The 20,407-nt window shown below is 53.1% G+C and overlaps 1 protein-coding gene across 19 annotated transcripts in view; it reads left to right on the forward strand.

Moving 5' to 3' along the window:
• The window catches only part of NCOR2 (nuclear receptor corepressor 2), a 237,351-nt gene that overhangs the window by 115,440 nt on the left and 101,504 nt on the right, over positions 1–20,407 (forward strand). For all 19 annotated transcript variants that reach the window (XM_059876314.1, XM_059876327.1, XM_059876329.1 and 16 more), the window contains 3 exons: positions 451–503; positions 11,243–11,309; positions 19,221–19,393. In XM_059876314.1, coding sequence (XP_059732297.1) covers positions 451–503; positions 11,243–11,309; positions 19,221–19,393 — 293 coding nt within the window. The remainder of the gene's footprint in view (positions 1–450; positions 504–11,242; positions 11,310–19,220; positions 19,394–20,407) is intronic.

The following is a 20,407-nucleotide window of genomic DNA, read 5'->3' on the forward strand; positions in this document are numbered from 1 at the left end:
CTCCCCACGTCGTCGCCAACCCTTGGCACTACTGGGCTGTTTTCTCTTCTGCCAGTCCCTGGTGGTGACAGGGTATCTCACCATGTTTGGGCAGTTTCTCTGTTCAAGACCATTGCTGATCTCAGCTCACCTGGGGTGTGTGTGCTTGTCCTTGGGTGCTCATGCCAGCACGGCCCTGTGTCCTGCAGAGCAGCCATGGTGGCCCCAGGGGAGGGGGCCATAGTACCCATCGCTGTGCCCAGAGGGTCACAGTCTGTTCCTGGCTGGGGCTGTGGGCTGGGTCCCAATGTCCTGTTTCATGCCTGCCTGCGGCTGGTTCTCACATCAGTGGACAGCTCCCTGATGCCAGGGCCTGGGGCGCCACAACAGGGCAGTGGCCAGCCCAGCCCGCGCCAGCTGCCCACAGTCCTGGCCCGCCTCTGACCTGCCTCCCTCTCTGTTTTCCTGCAGCCATTGTACAACCAGCCCTCCGACACCAGGCAGTACCATGAGAACATCAAAATGTGAGTACTTGAGGGCAGCCGTGCAGACGCACAGTGGGGTGGGGCGCCCGGGGTGGGATGTGGGTTCTCAGTTCCCGTCGGGGCTCCCTCCAGGGCCAGGAGGAGAGTACGGAAGGGAGCAATTTGGGCCGGAGTTCTGGGCCAGGCAGGGCCTTGGATGGAAAGGCAGAGGTGGTGGGGGGCCAAGGGAGTAGCCCCATGAAGCTTTGGGAGGCAGACCGTGGTTGGGAGGGTGGGCAAGCTGCATGCATAGCTTCTGAGAAACAGAGGTGGAGGGCTGCAGGTCCTCCTCCTGTTTGAGCTGCAGGAAGCTGTTACCAGGAGGAGGAATGTGAGCTCGTGCAGTGGCCATGGAGTAAGCAGGGACCCTGTGGTTTGGGCTCTGATGTAAGCATAGTTAGGACTGTCTGTGGTCTGCACAGGGGGTCCATCTGTGATACAGCCCCGTGTGGGAGCAGCTGGGAGCACTCACCCAGACCCAGAGGCTTTGGAATGGCCAGTATGATGTAGCCCAGTGAAGGGGCCTTTTCCCAGATGAACACAGAAGCTGAAAAATATCAGTGAAGTGCCACGCACAGTTGGCATGGGTCGAGCTGGCAGCAGGGCGCCAGGACGGTGCTGGGGGCCAGTGTCTTTATGTGTTCAAGCTGGGCACCAGTTGAGGAATTGTGGCTGTCAGAAAGAGGTTGGCTTTTTTCTGGGGATGCATTAGTAGGAGCATAGCCTCCTTGGCCGAGGAGGGGATATTACCTCATGTCATTATCCAGGTATCTAAAAAATCAGAGGAGTCTTGCCTGTTGAAGAACATGTGGCTGTGAACACTCCGGGGATGTTAGGTTATAGGTAGGTCCTTTGGGATCACAATCTTTGAACTGTTCAAGGTTCATTTTTGTGTGACCTCAGGAGGGCAGTGCTTAGCTGGTTCAATGGGCAGTCCAATTTGGTCTGACTGTCCGAACTTCCTTGGGGTGGAGTTGCAGGGTGTATGTGCGGCAGTGAGCTCCCCATCCCTGGGGGCATCCAAACCTCCTGATGGTTTTCAAGTATCCACTGGTGCTGGACTAATTGTTGGAGAGGTCCCTCCTCTTGTAGTTTTTGGACCCACATGACTAGTCTAGGCTCTAGGGACCCAACACGGCCACCGCCCTTGCAGCTCCCAGGGGCTAATGGAGCAACCTAGAAGAATCTCTTGTTGCCGCCGAGGTCCTTGGCTTATTTGGGCTTGCGAGCACCTGCCTCACCTTCGTTGCTGCCTGTCACTTAGCCTGTGGCTGGCAGGGGCTGTGGGGTGTCCTTTCCGGGGGAGCACTGGGGTATCCCTGGGTTTTCCGTGTCCTGTGTGGCTGTGGGGTGTCCTTTCCAGGGGAGCACTGGGGTATCCCTGGGTTTTCCGTGTCTTGTGTGGCCTGTGCTTTGGCTTGGCCTTGAGAGTGTGTTCACCGCTCAGGTACCAAATCTCTCTCGATACTGCATGCTTTATTTTCCAATCAGGCCACATTAGTCCTTTATAAAGCTTCCCAGGACCTTCCTGGGGCCACTGCTGGGGGTGGGGGAGCCCCAGATGGAGTTTGGGTGAGGGCGTGGGGCCCTTCAGGGCCTCTCTTGGCTGGTTTAGGGGATGAGCGTGGCATGTTCTCAGCTGGGCAGACCCTGCTGGGAACATTCAATCATTCAATACACATTTGTTACACTCACTATGCCAGGCCCTGTTCTAGGACCTGGGGATTTAGCTGTGAACAAGACAAAGTTCCCTATACTTTCATTAAGCTTTATCTAGCAGTGGAGACAGGAAACAAGTTAAGTAAATGAGAAAATATCAGCGAATAAAAAGTACTGTGGTCACATAGCTGTCTTAAGCTCTTTGTGCTTTAATATACCAAGTTGTATTTTCCCTTTCAACATAAACATCTTTGATAGCAATATTGTTACACTAGAAGTCTTGCATACATTTTTTTCACTAGACTACAAATGGGTAATATTTTAAGCTGAATAGCGTGGGTGATTTCAGGTTATAAGAATGGCCATAGAATCCAAACAACAAAGGCAAAAGGTATCCATACAAATAATACAAACTGATAAGACACTGCTGCATATAAGTAAAATAAAGCTATGAGTTTACTGAAACCAGTGCCCAATTTTTATAGCCTATAATCTTCATCAGAGGACTGTTCTCCTCTACTAGAGTACGTTCTGGCTAAGTAGGTAACTGCCTAGTGAAAGTTACTCCAAATCTAAGTCACAGATGAACATGTTTAAGTTTAAAACATAGAGATAAATAATTTTGAGATTTCTTCGGTGATAAGTGGTCTGTTTCATGTTAGAAAAATGTATCTGTAAGCAAGTTATCTGAATTGCTTTCTTCTTAGAATTTTAATTTTTTCCCCCATAGTTTGCCTCTGAATTCATACTCAGTTCTGTAATTTTAGTTTCAGTGTGATTGTGATTAAATCAGTGCAGTCATTTACTTTAAAAAATACTTTGAAGGGACTTCCCTGGTGGTCCAGTGGTTAAGACTCAGCTACAGAGAGCATGGGTTTGATCCTTGGTTGGGGAACTAAGATCCCATATGCTGTGTGGCATGGCCAAAAAAAAAATGCTATGAAGATGGCAAACAGGGTGATGGGAGAGAATGTAAGGGGTGACTTAAGCCGAGGGGATCAGGGCCAGGACCTGACAGCTGAGGGAACATTCAGAGACCAAGCAGCAGCTGGCATGCAGCTGCCCCCACCAGAGGCAGGTGGAACAGGCGTTGCAAAGGCCCTGGGGCTGGACTGAGCTGGCGGGATCACAGAGAAGCCTGGCAGGTCCCGAAGGGGTAGGTGAGGGAGAAGAAGGTGCCAGGCTGATCACCTAGGGCTGGTGACGAGTTTTGGGTTTTATTATCTGTGCTAGAGGCTAGTAATGAGGTTTATGTGAAGTGATGTGATGGGGTTTTTGCGAGCCCACGGTCTGGGGGGCACGTTGAGGATCACAAGCATCTGGCTCACGAGGCCAGTCACTCTCAGTGCCTCAGTTGCCCCATCTGTGAGATGGGTTGAAGATTCAATGAATCCCTAGAAGTTATTCAGCGTCAGGCCTGTAGGAAGTGTTCTGTGATTTTTCTCACTTCATCAGCAGAGACCAAGAGAGCTGCCCTCCCTCATTCATTCACTCATTCATTCAGCAGATATTTAGGAACACTGGCTCTGTGCCAGGCACTGTTCTGGGCCCCGGGGAGAGAGCAGTGAGTGAGGAGGTCTGCCATTCTGGTGGCGCAGGCAGATCATAAAGAAATACGTCTATGATACAATGATAGCTTGATAAGGACAAGAAGACAGATCAGGCTGGGGCTGGGGTGAGGCGTTCTCTTGCTCAGAGTGCAGAGCTTCACCAGCTCGCCTCGACTGGGCCTCCTCCCAGGCTCCTCCCTCCCGCCTCTGTAATTGCCACCAGGTGGAAGGTTATCCCTTCCCCAAGGACCTTGCCCTGTCACTTTAATTTCTCTGTGTCTGCGCACTGGGGCCTCTGAGTTAAAGTTAATTTCACGCCTGACTTCCTGCTGCACTGGCAATTTCGGACGTGTTGAAGTCACCTGTACCCACCCTGATGCTGTCCTCTGCCACCTGCCGCCTCTGGAGGCGTGGGGGTGGCCGCCCACGCTCCTGGCAGTGGCGGGGGTGGTGTGGGAGACTGGCTGTGGTCTGGTCTTAGCCTTGGCAGTGACTCCGCAGACCTCGGCAGTGACTCCGCAGACCTCCCAGGCTTTGGGAAGCAGGGGAAGGGGCCGGGGTGGGTGGGGGGCGACCCCAGAGCGGCATCAGTGGGTGCTCCATGGAGGGGCTCCCTGCCCTCTGCAGGCTGGACCCACGGGGAGAGCTGGGGGCTGAATTCTCTGGGTCGGGGAGCCTAGGGTGATTCGGTGAAAGGTTGTGGGCTTGATGCAATGGTTACAGTTGCAGCTCCTGTGTGCTCTGCCGTGGCTACCCCTTCACCTGGTGTTAAGCCTTGTCCTCTCCTCCCCTTGAGGGTAGAAGCCTGCTGGCTCCTGGTGGCTCTTCCTTCCGGATTTTCTTGTCTTACAGATTGATTTCTCCCCTTTTCCTGCCTTACTGGGGTTTGGCTGATGCCCCAGGGCCATGCAGGTGGGAGGGGCACTGTGGACCCAGGTTACTCTTAACTGGTCCTTGTGGTCTTGCTCTGGAGGTTCAGAGATGTTGAGTAACTTCCCCAGGGCCACACAGCCACACTCTTTAGACCAGCCCAATCTGCACACCCAGCCTGCTTTCCTCCAGGCTCTACCCCTCACTAGCCCAGTGACCTCGGGCAAGTCACATCACTTTGCTTGTCAGTAAGTTGGTCTCCTTGGAAGTCACACAGGAAAAGTGCTTGGCCCAGGGAGCATGGTTCGGACCATCAGTCACCCCAATCTGACAAGCTTTTCCTAAGGCATTCAGGGCCCTGCACGGGCTGCCTCCATCTTTTCCCCTGAAGTTGGGGGGTCTGGTTCTTCTTCCAAATTCACCATCACCCTTCCTCCCTTGGAAGGGTGCCTACTTCATTTCTCTTTGCCCACCTATTCACTGCTTCTCCCAAGCCTCTGCTCAAACCTCATCTCCTTCAGGAAGCCTCCCCTGATTGTCCCATGCTTTCCTTTTTCAGAATCCTATAGACCCCAGGGCTTGGCCAGACTCTCCTCGAACGTCCACAGATTTTCATTCCTTCCTAGTTCCCCTTCTCCTAGTTCAGTGTCAGCTGACAAAGCCTGTATTTCTTGACAGGTTGTGCTTTTTTAAACCCTGACTTCTCCAGGAGACTGAGATATCCTTTGCACCCCAAAAATGCTTCCACCAACGAACTCATCACATTGCTGGTCTGTCGGTCCTTCCAGAACCCTTTGAGAGAGACTCTGCTTCTTATTTTTGCCAGACAAAATCTCGGCAGAGAAGATTTGTCTGCAGTATGCTGTTTGCAGCTGCAATACCTAAACACTTCTTGCGACAAAATAAACAGTCAAAAAAAAAAGTTTGCCAGAAGAGTGTTGCACAAATGAACACCCCAAGCCAGATGTCTAGAAGCTTGTGAACCCAGATGCATGCCTCTGGGGCAGGAACAAAGTTAGGGAAGGGCTGGTGGGAGGTGCTAGGGAGTGTGGGGACTAGGGTGAATGGGGAGCTTGTCACTCTTTTAAATGGGCAATCGGGACTTCCCTGGTGGTCCAGTGGGTAGAACTCCAGTCTTCCAGTGCTGGGGACAGAGGTTCGATCCCTGGTCAGGGAACTAGATCCCACGCAGCCCAATTAAGTGTTTATATACCACAACTGAGACCCAACACAGCCAAATAAATAAACATTTTAAAAGGGTGGTGGGGGGGCAGTCAGACCTCAGTTTCCAGTCTGTGGCCATAAGGGAGTGTGATCAGGCTGCCTGATTTTTTTTTTTAAGAGAAGCTCTCTGTTCATCTTTTTATGCAGCAGCTTCTGGTTTTCAATAATGGCAACAAACGCAGTGTTTTTAGAAAGCTCCATAGCCCAAACACAGCAGTCTCAGGAACTGGCCCTGCTTGGTGGACTGCACCTGTTTGCAACCTGTGGACTTGACATTGGTCCTCTTTGGCAGTCAGCGAATGGATACCTGCCATGGATACCAGCTTGCTCTGGAAGGAAACCCAGATAGCTGGGGAGGACACGTGCCCTCCAGTAGCTATGGGGAATGGAGACGGCTGCTTGCCTGGCCTCTGCCCCTGCGAGCGAGCCTTTGTTCTCACCGAGGCCTCTTTAGCTCGAAGCCACAGCACCGTGCTTGGGGTAGATCCTTCCAGGCTGTTTGAGTTCCCTCAGGCTGCCAGAACTCGTCACAACATCCAGGCTGCCTGGAAACTATAGTGAGTCATTCTCTCGTGGTTCTGCAGGCCGGAAGTTGGAAATCCAGGGACTGGCAGGGTGATCTCTTGCAGGTGCTATGGGGAGGATCCTTCCATGCGTTTTCTAGCTTCTGGTGTTTGCTGAGCATCCTTGACGATTCTTAGCCTGTAGATGCTTCACTCCAACCCTATATTCACATGGCCCTCTTCCTGTGTCTTTTCATCCCCAAACCATCTCCCAGTCCATGGAAAAATTGTCTTGTATGAAACCTGTCCGTGGTGCCCAAAAGATTGGGGACCACTGCACAAACTTTGTTTGGATTTTCCATTTTCCCACTGATGCCTGTTTTCTGGTCCAAGATCTGATCCAGAATCCTTCTCTGTACTTCATCCTCGTGACCAATTGGTCTTCACTCTGTGACCATTTCTCAGTCTTCCTTGATTTTCTGTACCTTGTCACTTTTGAAGAGGACTGCTCACAGAATCTGCAGAATGTCCTACGATTTGGGTGTGTTTGATATTTTTTCAGGAGGAGCTGGGCTTGTGGATTTGGGGGAAGATTTCCCCCGAGGTGAGGGGGTGCCCTTCCCATCACGATACATCAGGGGCACCCAACACCCTGACTGGGGTTGTTTCTGTCACTACAGGTGGTGTTGACTTTGCTCCCTTGCTCAGGGAAGTGTCAGCTGTCTCCCCGTCAAGTTGCTGTCTTTCCCATCCCTACTCTGTGCATTATTTTTTATTTTTATTTGGATGTCTGGGCCATTTTTAAAGTCTTTATTGAATTTGTTACAATATTGTTTCTGTTTTACATTTTGGTTCTTTTGGCTAGGAGGTATGTGGGATCTTAGTTCCCTGACCAGAGATCGAACTTGAGCCCCCTGCATTGGAAGGTGAAGTCTTCACCACCACTCTGGACCACCAGAGAAGTCCCCACTCTGTGCTTTAGAAGCAAGTCGCTGTCCAGCCTACTGTCAAGGGGAGGGAAGTCCAGCTGCACCTCCTAAAGGGCGAATATCAAAGACTTTGTGGACTCAAGTGAAAGCCTCCACGATGCTTAGTAAATATTTGGGGGAAAATGCTTTGCAGCTATGCAAATTTCTCACCTTTCCTCAACGTTTTGCCAACCAGTTTAACATTCATGGAAGGGTCTTGCCTGTAACGATGAGCACCGTGGTATCTAATGGTGATTTTCTACTTCGCTCAGTCCTTCTGCATGTAGTAGTTGAAATTCCGTAAGGCTTCCCAGGTGGCTCAATGGTAAAGAACCCGCCTGCAGTGCCGGAGACACGGGGTTTGATCCCAGCATCAAGAAGATCCCCTGGAGAAGGAAATGGCAACCCTCTCCAGTATTCTTGCCTGGGAAATCCTATGGGCAGAGGAGTCTGGCAGGCTACAGTCAGTCCATGGGGTCGCAAAAAGTTGGGCTTGACTGAGCATGCATGCGCACACACAAAGAACACGTGTCCCTTCTCTCTCCTTTGTTTGTTTATTCTATCATTTATTTACATCTGTGTAGACGTGTGGGTATTTATTTTATTCTTCGGGTTATAATCTAGCACTCGTGTTATTTACTTTGCTTCTCAGATTGTTCCAGCTTTGGTCGCCAGAAACTCTTTTTGGTTGGGTCCTGTGTCCTTTTGACACCCCCCCCTCCCCCACGCTTTATCTTTTTGTCCTTCCTTTTTAACACTTCTCTGCTTAAAGATGTTCTGGGCTCATCTTGTATATTTCCTGCCCCAGTGCCGGACTCAGTCATTCCTCCAGGGAGAAATGGCTCTATTTTTTTATTTTTTTGGCCATGTCCCTCTGCATTCAGGATCCTAGTTCTCCGGCCCAGGATTGAACCCGTGCCCCCTGCAGTGGAAGCACTGAATCTTAACCAGTAACTGCCAGAGAAGTCCTGAGAAATGGCTCCTTGTACTGGAGGATGGTGTTAGGGACCAAGACCTCAGAGCTGGTGGGCTCATTGCTCTGAACTGTCATGGCTTCTTGGCCTTCTCAGCTGCTGCCTTTAGGTCCCTACCCTCTCCTGTGTTCCAGCCCATGAGGTTGCACAGGGGGCCCTGCTCACCTTGTTGCTCTCCTCCCCTCTGTCCCTCCTCAGCACTCTGCAGCCACAAGGATCTTCTTCTGTTGCAAACACTTGAGTTTGTTCCCACCTCAGGGCCTTTGCACACCCAGTGTGTTCTGCCTGGAGTGCATCTCCCTGTGGGTCGTTCCACAGCTGGGCCCTCCTGGTGATTGAAATGTCCAGGCCAACTCTGAGACACTTTTCTGCACCCCGAACCTAAAATAGCTATGCCCTCCCCTCCCCCAGTCAGTACCCTATCCCTCTGTGTAAGTTTCTGAATCTAAGGTTATCATTTTTTAAAATATTTATTAATTTGGCTGCATCGGGTCTTAGTTTTGGCACACAGGATCTTGGTTGCTACTCACAGACTCTCTAGTTGTGAGGTGCCAGCTTAATTGCTCAAGGGCATGTGGGATCTTAGTTTTCTGACCAGGGATCGAACCCATGTCCTCTGCATTGCCGGGCAGATTCTTAACCATTCCACCACCAGGGAGGTCCCCAGGATTATATTGCTTATTGTCAGCATGGTCCCTCTATGTGTCACCTGCCTCCGTGAGGACTCGGGGCTTTGTGTTGCTCACCTGTGGGTCCCCAGGACCCAGAACAGTGCCCGGCGCATAGTAGGTGCTCAGTGAACTTTTGCTGAGTGACTGAGGAGATGAAAGCATGATGCCATTGCTCCCATTATTCGGATGAGTAAACTGAGGCTGAGAGACCTTCTGAGATTTGCTCAGAGACCCCCTAATGTGGAATGAGGGGGTTCTGGTCTCAGCCTGTGTGGCTGAGGACCCCTATTGCCCACCCTGCTGGGGAGGGCAAGATTGATGTTAAGTAGTGAGACCTCGAGGTGGGAGGCCTGCGCGGCAGGAGGTGAAATCAGATTGATCCAGGGAGCCCAGGGTCTCTTACCAGCGACCCTCCTGGAAGTGAGTGTGGCCTTTCCTTGTCGGGAGAGGGATGGAGACAGGGCTCAAAGCCTGGCTGGGGTCCATAAATGAAGAGGGTCCGTGCAGGCCTGTCAGCATCTCGGACTTGAGACCTGATAGTGAGGATGCTGGAAATCACTGCAGGGTCTGGGGACACTCATCCAGACAGGAGTAAGGTGTGCTGGTAGACCCGTGCATGCATGGCTCCCAGCCATCGGTTTGGGAGCTTTTTGCAAGGGTTCTGGGTGCAGCTGAGGCTATGAGCAACTTGGGGGACCCCGCCCCAGAAAAATTGATCCCACTGTACACTCGGATGGGATCAAGCAAGTTCACAGGCCTGATGACCTCCCGGGGCCTGTCTGCGACCCCGCAGACCCCAGCTGCTGCACTCTGCTGTGTATAGGAGGTTGTGGAGAGGGGGTCGGGGGAAGTGGGTCCTTGGGTGTGTCTTCCCCCCTTTTCTTTATCAGTCCGCATCTCTGACTCTCCCTCTGCCTTCTTCTAGGGCTCCATCTCCCTTTCTTTCATTTTTACTTTATTATTGAGGTGTGGTTGATTCACAGTGTTGTGCTGTACAACTGTGCTGCACAGCAAATATATATATACAAACATATACATTCTTTTAATATTCCTTTTTAAAATCTTGCCTCCTATATACCATTTCCATTACTTTATTTATTCTTAATTGGAGCATAATGGTTTTACAATATTTCATTGGTTTCTGCCATACATCAACATGAATCGGCCATAGGTATACATATGTCCCCTCCCTCTTGAACCTCCCTTCCACCTCCCACCCCGTCCCACCCCTCTAAGTTGCCACAGAGCACTCGGTTGTCATTGAGCTCCCTGAGTCATACAGCAAATTCCCACTGGCTGTCTGTTTTACATATAGCAATATTAATATTCTTTTCCCTTATGGTTTATTAAGGGGATATTAAGCATAGTTCCCTGTGCTCTACAGTAGGTCCTTGTTGCGTATCCATCATCCCCCCCACTTTCTTTGGATCGTGTCCTCCTCTGCCTGGAGGCCTGTTCCCTTCCTGTCTCGCTGTCTCTCTCTGCCAGGCTCCTTGCCCTCTGGGGCTCTGTCCTCATTTGGGATCTTATCCATTTCTCTCTCTCTCTCCCCTTGCTTCTCTCTGGGGCTCTGTCTGTCTTTCTGCTTTCCTTTTCTCTCTCATTCCTGGTCTCGGAGTCTCTCTCTCTGCTTCTCTTTCTCTCTGAACCACCCGCATCCCTCCCAGCCCCTGGAAGTGCCCACTCCTCTCTGAGCCCACAGTGCTGTGTGTGGCCTCCTCGGTTGAGAACCCCGATGGCAGGAGGGGTCTGGCTTCACCGACCTGAGGCGTGAGGCCCCTCGAGTGCTTCCTGGAGTTCTTGCCTCACTGGCTCCCACCAGCCTGTCGCTGGCCTATCCACATCACCCCCACCCCAGGGGGGCAGAGCAGGGGCTTTCTTGGTTGGAGGTGGCTTGGGTCATTGAGGCCAGACCCCAAGATCCTGCCTCTGTGGGTCTGCAGCTTTTGGGGGCTTATTCTGCCCGGCCTGTGTTCCTGGTCTAAGGCTGTGGCTTTTCCTCTGTGGCTGGTTTCCCGTGGCTGACGAGAGAGGGGAGTTTGGGTGATGGCAGCTCCAGGGAGGGCAGGAAGTCTCAGGACCTTGCCCCCACTTTGGAGCCCTCTTTTCCTGCAGACCATGCTCAGCCAGAGTGTGGGTGGGGGGCACTTCGTATAGGGCAGAGGAAAGACATACATGGGCAGTACGTGGCTTGCCCTGGGGGACTGTGGGGTCTCTTCCCTCACCGGAAGCCAGTGATGGGGCAAACTTCAGCGAGGGATGAAATTCCTGAAACCCTGCCTTTCTGACCTGCCCTGTTGGCTGTCTCCTTCCTGCTTAGAAACCAGGCGATGCGGAAAAAGTTAATCTTGTACTTCAAGAGGAGGAATCACGCCCGGAAACAATGGGTAAGTCATCACTGGGGCCCCCAGCCCTGGAATCTCTTCTGCTGCCCCCTCCCTTCCGTGGACCAGGCTTCCTGGAGAGTGGAAATGGTCCCCGCCACTCAGGCCATGGCCCCTGGGACCCCTGGGTTCTGATCCTGATTCCTGAGTGTCCAGGTCATGAAAAAAAAGCCAAGGACAGCAAAAGAAACGGGAAAAGACAGCAGCTGCTTTATTGAAGCCGGGGGCTCGAGGCTCAGCTGCCTCAAGGAAGCAAGGGTGTGGGTGGAAGGGGGTGCTGGGGACGTTGCCCCTCCTTTTCCCACCTGGAAGAGGAGAAAGCATGACATAAGCTGGGAAAACTGGTCCCTTGTCAGAGGACCCACTGTGGATATTTTGGGCAGAGAGAGGTCTGTTGGCAGAGGTGGAGTATGGGGTGGGCTGTATGCTGGGTGACGGTGATTGCCGGGGATTCCCTGAGAAATGAGCCTTTCCCAGCCCACTGTGCTCATTCTGGGCTCAGGAAAGTCAGGACCCAGAGAAGCAGTGAGGCCTCCTTGCTTAGTGGTACGACTCCTACATTCCGCTGCATGCACACTCCAGTCTCAGCTGGGAGGCAGCCCGAAGGCAGGGAGAGCACATGCCGGAGAACACCTTTAGTTGTGGTTTAGGGTGCTCGTTTACATCACTGGTGTGCTGGGGGAGATAGGGCTGAGGGACGGAGGGAGTGTTACCCGTTAGTATTCTTTCAGCTGTGAGAGGAAGAAAAGCTGGCTCAGATGGGCTTAACCAGTCAAGGAATTTCTGTAGCTGACAAAGTCTACTGAATGGAGTTCAGGAGTGGTTTGATCAGGTTGTACCTGGTCTGATGTACCTGAAGTCTATGCAGTTTCTTGGTTGTTTTTTTTTGTCTCAACTCTGTGTTAGCACAATGACAAACTGATTTTCCTTTGGGACCTGAATTTCTGCAGCAGGCTTGGAGGCCAGAAAGAGAGAACTACTCTTTCTTAGACCATGTCACAAAAGCTCGGATTGTATCACTTGAGGGCCCTGGACCCTTTGAAACAGTTTCCGAACCCACCCTGCTCTAGATGTCAGCTGGACCCTCAGAGAAGGGAGATACTTCTGTCCCAGATGCTGAAGGACTGAGAGGCTGGGGGGGTAACACCTTTGGACTCTAGGGACCCATGGGTAAGAAGTGGTGGGCTTCCCAGCCTTTCCTTTCTTGACCTTCTCAGACTCCTAAACTGACTGGATGGTGACCAGAAGCACTCACTGGGTAGATGGGATTCATGAAACAGGGCATCGTATGTTATTCATTGAATTAAGAAATATTTACTGAACACGTGCTGTGGGCCTGGTGCAGTGCTGAGCTGTGTTATGCTGAGTGGAGGAGAGGAGGGACGAGTGCCGGGCAGAGAAGTGGGGTGGGGGACAGCCTGGGTGTCCCACCTCAGAACTGAGAGAGGCATGACCGGAAAGGACGACCTGTGTGAATGTCTGGGGGTCTGAGTGTCAAGAAGCCGGCACAGCAAGTGCAGAGGCCCTGAGGTAGGAACCAGCACAGGGTGACATGGGACAATGTAACAGGCAAGTTGGACTACAGAGCATGAGTGAGGAGACTGTGGTGGAGAACCATTCTGTACTAGGGTGGAACATTTGGATTTTATTCCAAATACAGTGAGACAATTCATTCTTAATAGATAATACAAAGTCTTTAAGGATTTTTAGTGATTCCAAAAACTTGACAGTCATGTAGGCAGTTTGACAGGATACAGTGAACACCTCTATGCCCACCATCTAGAATTCCTCATGGTTAACATTTCTTTGGGTTTCCCAGGTGGCGCTAGTGGTAAAGAACCCGCCTGCCAATGCAGGAGATGGAAGAGATGCGGGTCCGATCCCTGGGTTGGGAAGATCCCCTGGAGGAGGGCATGGCTACCCACTCCAGTATTCCTGCCTGGAGAATCCCATGGGCAGAGGAGTCTGGTGGGCTACAGTCCATGGGGTCCCAAAGAGTCAGACACAACCGAAGTGACTTAGTGTACGCACTTCTTTACATTCACTTTGTGTGTCTGTGTGTCTGTGTGTGAGTACGAATGTTTTTGTGGTGAACGTTTAGAAAGTTAAGTGTGGATGCCCAGACCCTCGCCTGTCATGCTTCCCTGTCTCTCTCAGATGAAGGAAATTCGGGAGCACACCTCAGGATGTACAGCTTTTCCCAAGTAGTCCTGCCTGGGGGTGAAGGGCATGGTTGGGGAGGTCCTTTAGCTGGGGAGAAAGGAGATCTGATCTACGTTTTAAAAGGATCCTGGTGACTGCTGAGGTTGGAGTTGGGTGGATGTAAGTTCTTAAGAAATCTCCCAGGGCTCCTTGGAGGTCCTTTGAGGGGATGGAGGGGAAATGGGCTTATTTAAAGATAGAGGAAGAGGAACTGGAGACTTCTAAGAAACTCTGGGTGGCTTTGTGGCCAAGCTGAGCCCGTCTTAAGAGAGGCTCTTGTGAAAACGAATTCGGAAACCACAGAAACTGTGACAGGAGGGCATCAGGCGTGATCTCGCTCTAGTTCTTATATAACGGGCCCCGAGTCCTGTGTGCTGTTGTCAGGCGGGACCTGGAGGGGGCTTGGTCAAGACGTGCCCCTTCAGATCTGTGTGTTGCCCGCCTCCACCTGAGTCAGTTCTCCGGCGGAGCTCTCACTTTTCAGAGGTCTTGGGGACGGCGACCTAGCAGCCCAGGCTGCCCTGCGTGCCTGCTCTGCCCAGAGAGCTGAGGCTCTTTTCCTGGAGGGGTGCCCAGCCCCAACAGGAACCCCCACTGGGCCTGCCCTATCCTTCCCTGAGCTTACCCCACAACCCTGGAAGCCAGATTGTGTGTGTGTGTGTGTGTGTGTGTGTGTTGGGGGAGGAGGGTGTAAGGCTGAGTCACTGATGCACAGGTTCAAACCCCATCCACCAGACCTGCTGTGAGTGGTCCTGGGAGAGCTATCTGGCCCCAAGCCTTGCTTTTCCTCATCTGTGAAATGGGGTCATGGTGGTACTGCAGGAAGCGCAGTGCCTGGCAGGGAGAGTGGGCGTGATTGACGGTGGCCCTGCAGGATGGGTTAGTCAGCGGTGAGCCCAGCCTGGATGGTGGGTGTATTCACTTCCTGAGGTGGCTGTAACAAATGGCCACAAACTAGGTGCCTAAGAACAACAGACATGTATTCTCGCTCTGTGCTGGAGGCCAGAAGTTCAAGATGTGGGCAGGGCCGTGCTCCCTTTAGAGGCCCTAGGGGAAGCCTGCCTCTTCCAGTTCCTGGTGCTCCAGACGATGCTTGGCTGTGGCCACCGGACTCCCATCTTGGCCTCTGTCCTCACCTCCCTTTTCCCCTCTCTTCTCTTACATGGACGTCTGTCCCGGGGTCTGAGGTGTGCGTCAGCCGTGTCCGACGCTTTGTGATCCCATGGACTGCAGCACCAGGCTTCCCTGTCCTTCACGATCTCCCAGAGCTTGTTCAAACCCATGTCCGTGGAGTCTGTGATGCCATCCAGCCATCTCATCCTCCGTTGTCCCCTTCTCCTCCTGCCCTCCATCTTTCCCAGCATCAGGGTCTTTTCCAATGAGTCAGCTCTTTGCATCAGGTGGCCAAAGTATTGGAGCTTCAGCATTGGTCTTTACAATGAATATACAGGGTTGATTTCCTTTAGGATGGACTGGTTTGATCCTGCAGTCCAAGGGACTCTCAAGAGTCTTCTCCAGCACCACAGTTCTTTTTTTAAGAGATGGCTAAAGGATGCACACTCTGTATCCCCTGCACCTCTGATGTCCTTATGCTTCACATCTGGCTTTGTCCTGACTTGGCCCAGCATCCGCTTCTGCAGCCTGAGTGATGGGCCGCAGGACAGAGGCTGGGAAAGCCCCGGCCTGTCCCCTTCACCCATCGCTGAACATACGGACAGCCAGTGGGGGAACATTTCTCTGACTCTGTGGCTCCTGAGCCGCTGAGCCCAGCGGAAGAAAGCCTTTAGGTGAGGCCGCGGGCTCCCTGGGGGTACGGAGGATGCCAGGGCACTAGGTGACCACACAGATCAGCTTCCCTGGCCAGCCGGCTCCAGTCAGCTCCCTGGCACCTCCCTCCATGTTCTCTGTTGGTTTGAGACTGTCTTCCTCAGTTTAGGGGGTTCTCCTGGGCACCCCATCTCTTATTTCCTCCCTAATTATAGAGTTGCATTCTGCCACACCTGGCAGGGCAGGAAGGGTTCAAATTCTGGCTCTGCTGGGTGACCAGGGCAAATCATTGAACTCCGGGCCTCAGTTTCCTGTTTCATTCAGTGGGGACTGTAGGAACACCCACCTCATCAGGCTACTGAGCAAGAGGCTGCAAGCGGCATGCTTGGGGCCGTGCCTGGACCACCGTGGTTGCTCGGAACTGTCAGCCGCAAGCCGACCCTCAAATTCAGAGGGACCCCAAATAGCCAAAACAGTCTTGAAAAAAACCCACCAAGTTGGAAGATTCACTTCCTCATTCTAAAACACATTGCGGGACTCCCCTGGCAGTCCAGTGGTTAAGAATTCACCTTCCAACACAGGGGACGTAGGTTCGATTCCTGGTCCGGGAAGATCCCACATGCCGTGGGGCGGCTAAGCCCGTGCACCGCAGCTCCTGAGCCCACGCTTTAGAGCCCTTGAGCCGCAACTATTGATCCTGGGCATCCAGAGCCCCTGCTCCACAACAAGAGAAGTCACTGCTCGCCACAGCTGGAGGAAGGCCACAGGTAGCAACGAAGACCTAGCACAGCCAAAATTAAAAAATAAATGTAAAAAACCCTGCAGAACTGCAGTAATCAGCACAGTGTGATTCCAGCCTAAGGACAGACACGGAGGACAGCGGAACAGAATGGAGAGTCTGGAATCAAGCCCTCGCATCTGTGGCTGGTGGGTTTTTGACAGGAGGCCAAGTCCATTCGGAGAGTTAGGACTGTCTCTTCAACAAACGGTGCTGGAGCAGCAGGATGGTCATACGCGCGGAATGGAGTTGGGCTCCGCCTCACACAGTTCACACACACATGCACTCGAAATGAGCTAGAGACCTAAATGCAAGAGCGAAAGCCAGGGCTCCCCTGGTGGTCCAGTGGTTAAGAATGCACCTGCCGTTGCAGGGGACACGGGTTCAGTCCCTGGTCCAGGAAGATCCCACATGCCTTGGAGCAGCTAAGCCCCTGTGCCACTGCTCCTGAAGCCCCTGCTCCTGGAACCCATGCTCTGCAACAAAGGAAGTCTCTGCAGTGAGAAGCCTGTGCACTGCAAGTAGAGAGCAGCCCCTGCTTGTTGCAACTCGAGAAAGCCCGCATGCAGCAACGAAGACCCAATGCAGCCAGAAATCTTAAAAAAAAAAAACCAAAAACCTCTAAAGCCATGCAATTAAGAAAAGCCTTTGTGGTGAATCTTTATGACCTTGGATTTGGCAGTGGCTCTTGGGTGAGACTGCCCAAAGACCAGCGAAAGGGGAAGTAGACACTCTGGACTTTATCAGAACAACCGTCAGGATCCTGACCTCCCGTCTGGACTGTGCGATCCAGGCCTGATGGCGCCCAAGCTCTGAGCTCCCACCTGTACAGAGGGGGGATGCCGGTCACCGCTTTTGGGGGTTTGGGAAAGTCGGTCACGGGAAGGACTCTGCTCTGTGCCTGGCACGTGGCGCAGTGGTCCTTAGGCCAGTGTCAGTGGCGATGGTGATGGTGAAGCCGATGTTGCTGTTTATGATGGAGATGATAGTGATGGCAAAGATGATGATGGTGACGGTGCTGGAACAAAGAATTCTCGCTGAGGGTGACAAACTGCGGTCACAGCGGCCATCCTCCTTTTCCTGTGCAGATTCTTGCCCCTGTCGCCTGCAGGCTCGCTTAGCGGTGCTCCAGCCTCTGAAATGTGAGTGTGAGACAGTGTGTGAGTACATGTGTGCTTGAGAGCGTGGGTGTGTGAGATTATGAGTGAGTGAGTGTGGTTTGTATTGTGAGTGAGAATATGCGTTATGTATTTGTCTGTGTGTGTGTGTATTAGGGTGTGTGTGTGAGTGTGTGCGTGTGTGTATGTGCGGGGATGTGTGGGGATGTATGTGCTTCAGTGTGAGTGTATGTATGTGTGAGCATGTGTGTGTGTGTGCAAGTGCGTGTGTGATCCGTATCCTCCCCCGGCCAGCAGGGCCACCCAGGTGGAAACTCCTGGCAGGGTCATTGCTGCCCCAGGTGGGGCTGCGGCCACTGCCACAGGCTGCCCTGCGGTGCCCAGGGCCCTCAGCCCTCAGTGGACAGAGAGCGCGCCCAGCACACAGGTGACAGCAGGTGGCAGTGTGGTCAGATATGAAGGGGAACTTCCTCATGTTGAATAGTCCTCAGGAGCTGCTCGCATCTTTGTGTATGGTGATTGGGGCTGGGCAGTGTGACTGGATGACCCCTCGTGGCTGTTCTGTCCCTTTTGCTCTACAAGGGCCCCAGGCAGGGCTGGGTCATCTTGCCAGCCGCCCCTCCACTGGGCAGCTGGTTGGTGGCCCCACGGGTTTCTTGCTTGTCTTCACTGGTAACTGCGTTTTTTCTCTCTGCTGGTTTTTGAGTGAGCACGTTCTCACCTTTAGCCCATCTGACATTCTCCTGCTCTCGCCCATCAGACCAAGGCCTCCTGAGCACCGCAGGGCAGCCTGTGGCTGTGGCCACTGCCCCTTCTGCGGCAGCAATGACCCTGCCAGGATTTGCACCTGGATGGCCCTGCTGGCCGGGGGAGGATTCGGATCACACACTCACACTGAGAGGGTGGCGAGGGTCCCCTGCTCTGACGATGGGCTGAGTATCCTTCATGTCGGTTCCCACCCCAGGAGTGCTGTCTGCAGCATGTTGCCACGAACATGTGTGGCCATTGCGTGCTGCTAGAACTTGAACTCCCAAGGGTTCTTGGGGCAGCCCGGTTTGTGTGGTGCCCCTGGTAGCTGGGGGTCAAGTTCTGCTCCTCCTCATAGATGGCCTGACATCCCCCTGGGGACTGTCAACGTTGCTGGGTTTGTTGAGGACCAAGGTCACAGACTGCCTTGGTCAGAAGCTGAAATTCAGGATGGGATGGGGTGTCTGGGCACGAAGACCAGAGACGGGCTTTCTGATTATGCTGAAGTGTTGAGAAGGCATTCAAGCGAGACTCCCAGACCGTGCCATCTGTCCATGGCAGCTGTTAGAGATGGGGAGATTGGGTCTCAAGAGCAGCCGGACGCTCCATGCCTGCTCGAGGTCTGGGTCACCTTGGAGACTCGGAAGCCAGGCAGCTTACATTCTGGGTTGAGCAGGGGTCTTTTCTCTAAGGAAGGACATGCATAGAGCAGGAAGCACTGTGGTTAGACTCAGAGAGGGACTTCCTTGTCGTGAACGGACAGCAGCTTAAGTCTTTACACCCAGTCCTTGGATCTGGGGAGCACGGCTGGGCCTGAGGCTGCGGCATGAGGAACTATTCAGAAAGAGAATGCGTTCCACGGGGCCGCCCCAGGTCTGACGGGCACCCCAGAGCTGCACCATCTGACACATGATGGAAATGGTCTGCGTGCACTGCCCACTGCAGACAGTAGCTCTGGCCCCAGTGGCAGGGGGACCAGGGACCTGCATTTAAATGCGACTTAGTTTTACATGATTCAGCTTTAACGGCCACATGTGACTGGAAGCGTCTGTATAGTATAAGGCCTTTCTAGAGGAAGGCTGGGGGTGGGGGTGGCCCACGCCCCAAGGAGCAAGGCAGCCGGATCCTTAGGGCAGGCTGTAGCCGGGGTCTGCCCCGGTCTCCGCGTGGTTGTGTGTCTGCCCGTGCACCCGTGTGTGATCGCATACCTGCCCGTGCGCACGGCAGAGCAGGGAGCCCTGGGGTGCTGAATGTCGGATGTAGGAGGAGCAGCTGCCACAGGGCTCCCCCGCGTGTCCCCAGGAACAGAAGTTCTGCCAGCGCTATGACCAGCTCATGGAGGCCTGGGAGAAGAAGGTGGAGCGCATCGAGAACAATCCCCGGCGGCGGGCCAAGGAGAGCAAGGTGCGAGAGTACTACGAGAAGCAGTTCCCTGAGATCCGCAAGCAGCGGGAGCTGCAGGAGCGCATGCAGAGGTGAGCTGAGGACCGGGCCCACTCGCGCCCCTCACCCTCCTTCTCTCCACACCGCCCCCGCCTGCCACCACCTCCTTCCCTGCCTCCCAGGACCTGGGTCCGCTTGCGGCACTGTCCACAGAGGACCCCTGGCTGGCATGAGAAAGAAAAGCACAGCAGGGTCTCGAATTGCACGCCAAGGGCCGAGTTAGGTCCTTGGGTGTGTCACTCAGCACCTGCCTGGCCTTAACACTTCTTGGAAAGAAACTTAAATCCATTTTGATGGAGTGAGCTCTCCTTCTGGTGTGCCATGGGCTGGTACCCACCCCAGCTTTGTTCATTTATGTGGCCCCCAAGTGTGAGATCCCTGGTGTAAGTCAAAGGGAAAGGATGCTGGTCACACGTGGCGGGCATAAGGACTGGGTGCAATCCTCTGTTGGAGTGCCCAGCACACAGTAGGTGCTTGGTGGCGTGTGAGTGCGGTTTCTGTTGTCACACAGATAAGGCAATGGGCTGTGAGCAGGGATGATGGGCTTCACTCTTTTTTTTTTAATAAATATATGAAAATTTATTATTGTATGATTCTTAGTTTTAAGTTATCCCTGCATGTTGTCTCCTCTTTCTGTTAGAACCCTTGATTATTTGCCATGGGTCTTTTTTTTTTTTTTTTTGGCCACACCACATGTCATGTAGGATCTTAGTTCCCTGACCAGGGATTGAACCCATGTCCCCACAGTGGAAGCTCAGAGTCTTAACCACTGGACACCCAGGGAAGTCTCTGGCTCTCACTCTTTACTGGATGCTCACATCCCATATCTCACTGAATGCCTGCTCCCAGTCCTGGGAGCCAGGTACCACCTTATCCCCAGGTTACAGGGGAAGACATGGAGCCAGAGGCTGCGAAGAGGCAGGCCTGGACTTTGTATGTGGATCTGTGCAGCTGGTCTTTTGTGGGGGGCATCTTAGGAGAGAAAAAGGGTTCTGGCATTTTCTGGGTGAGAGTGGGGGCGCTCCATCCCTCCCCCAGACCCCCTT

The sequence above is a fragment of the Bos taurus genome, chromosome 17 (assembly GCF_002263795.3).
Source record: "Bos taurus isolate L1 Dominette 01449 registration number 42190680 breed Hereford chromosome 17, ARS-UCD2.0, whole genome shotgun sequence".
Taxonomy (NCBI): Eukaryota; Metazoa; Chordata; class Mammalia; order Artiodactyla; family Bovidae; genus Bos; species Bos taurus.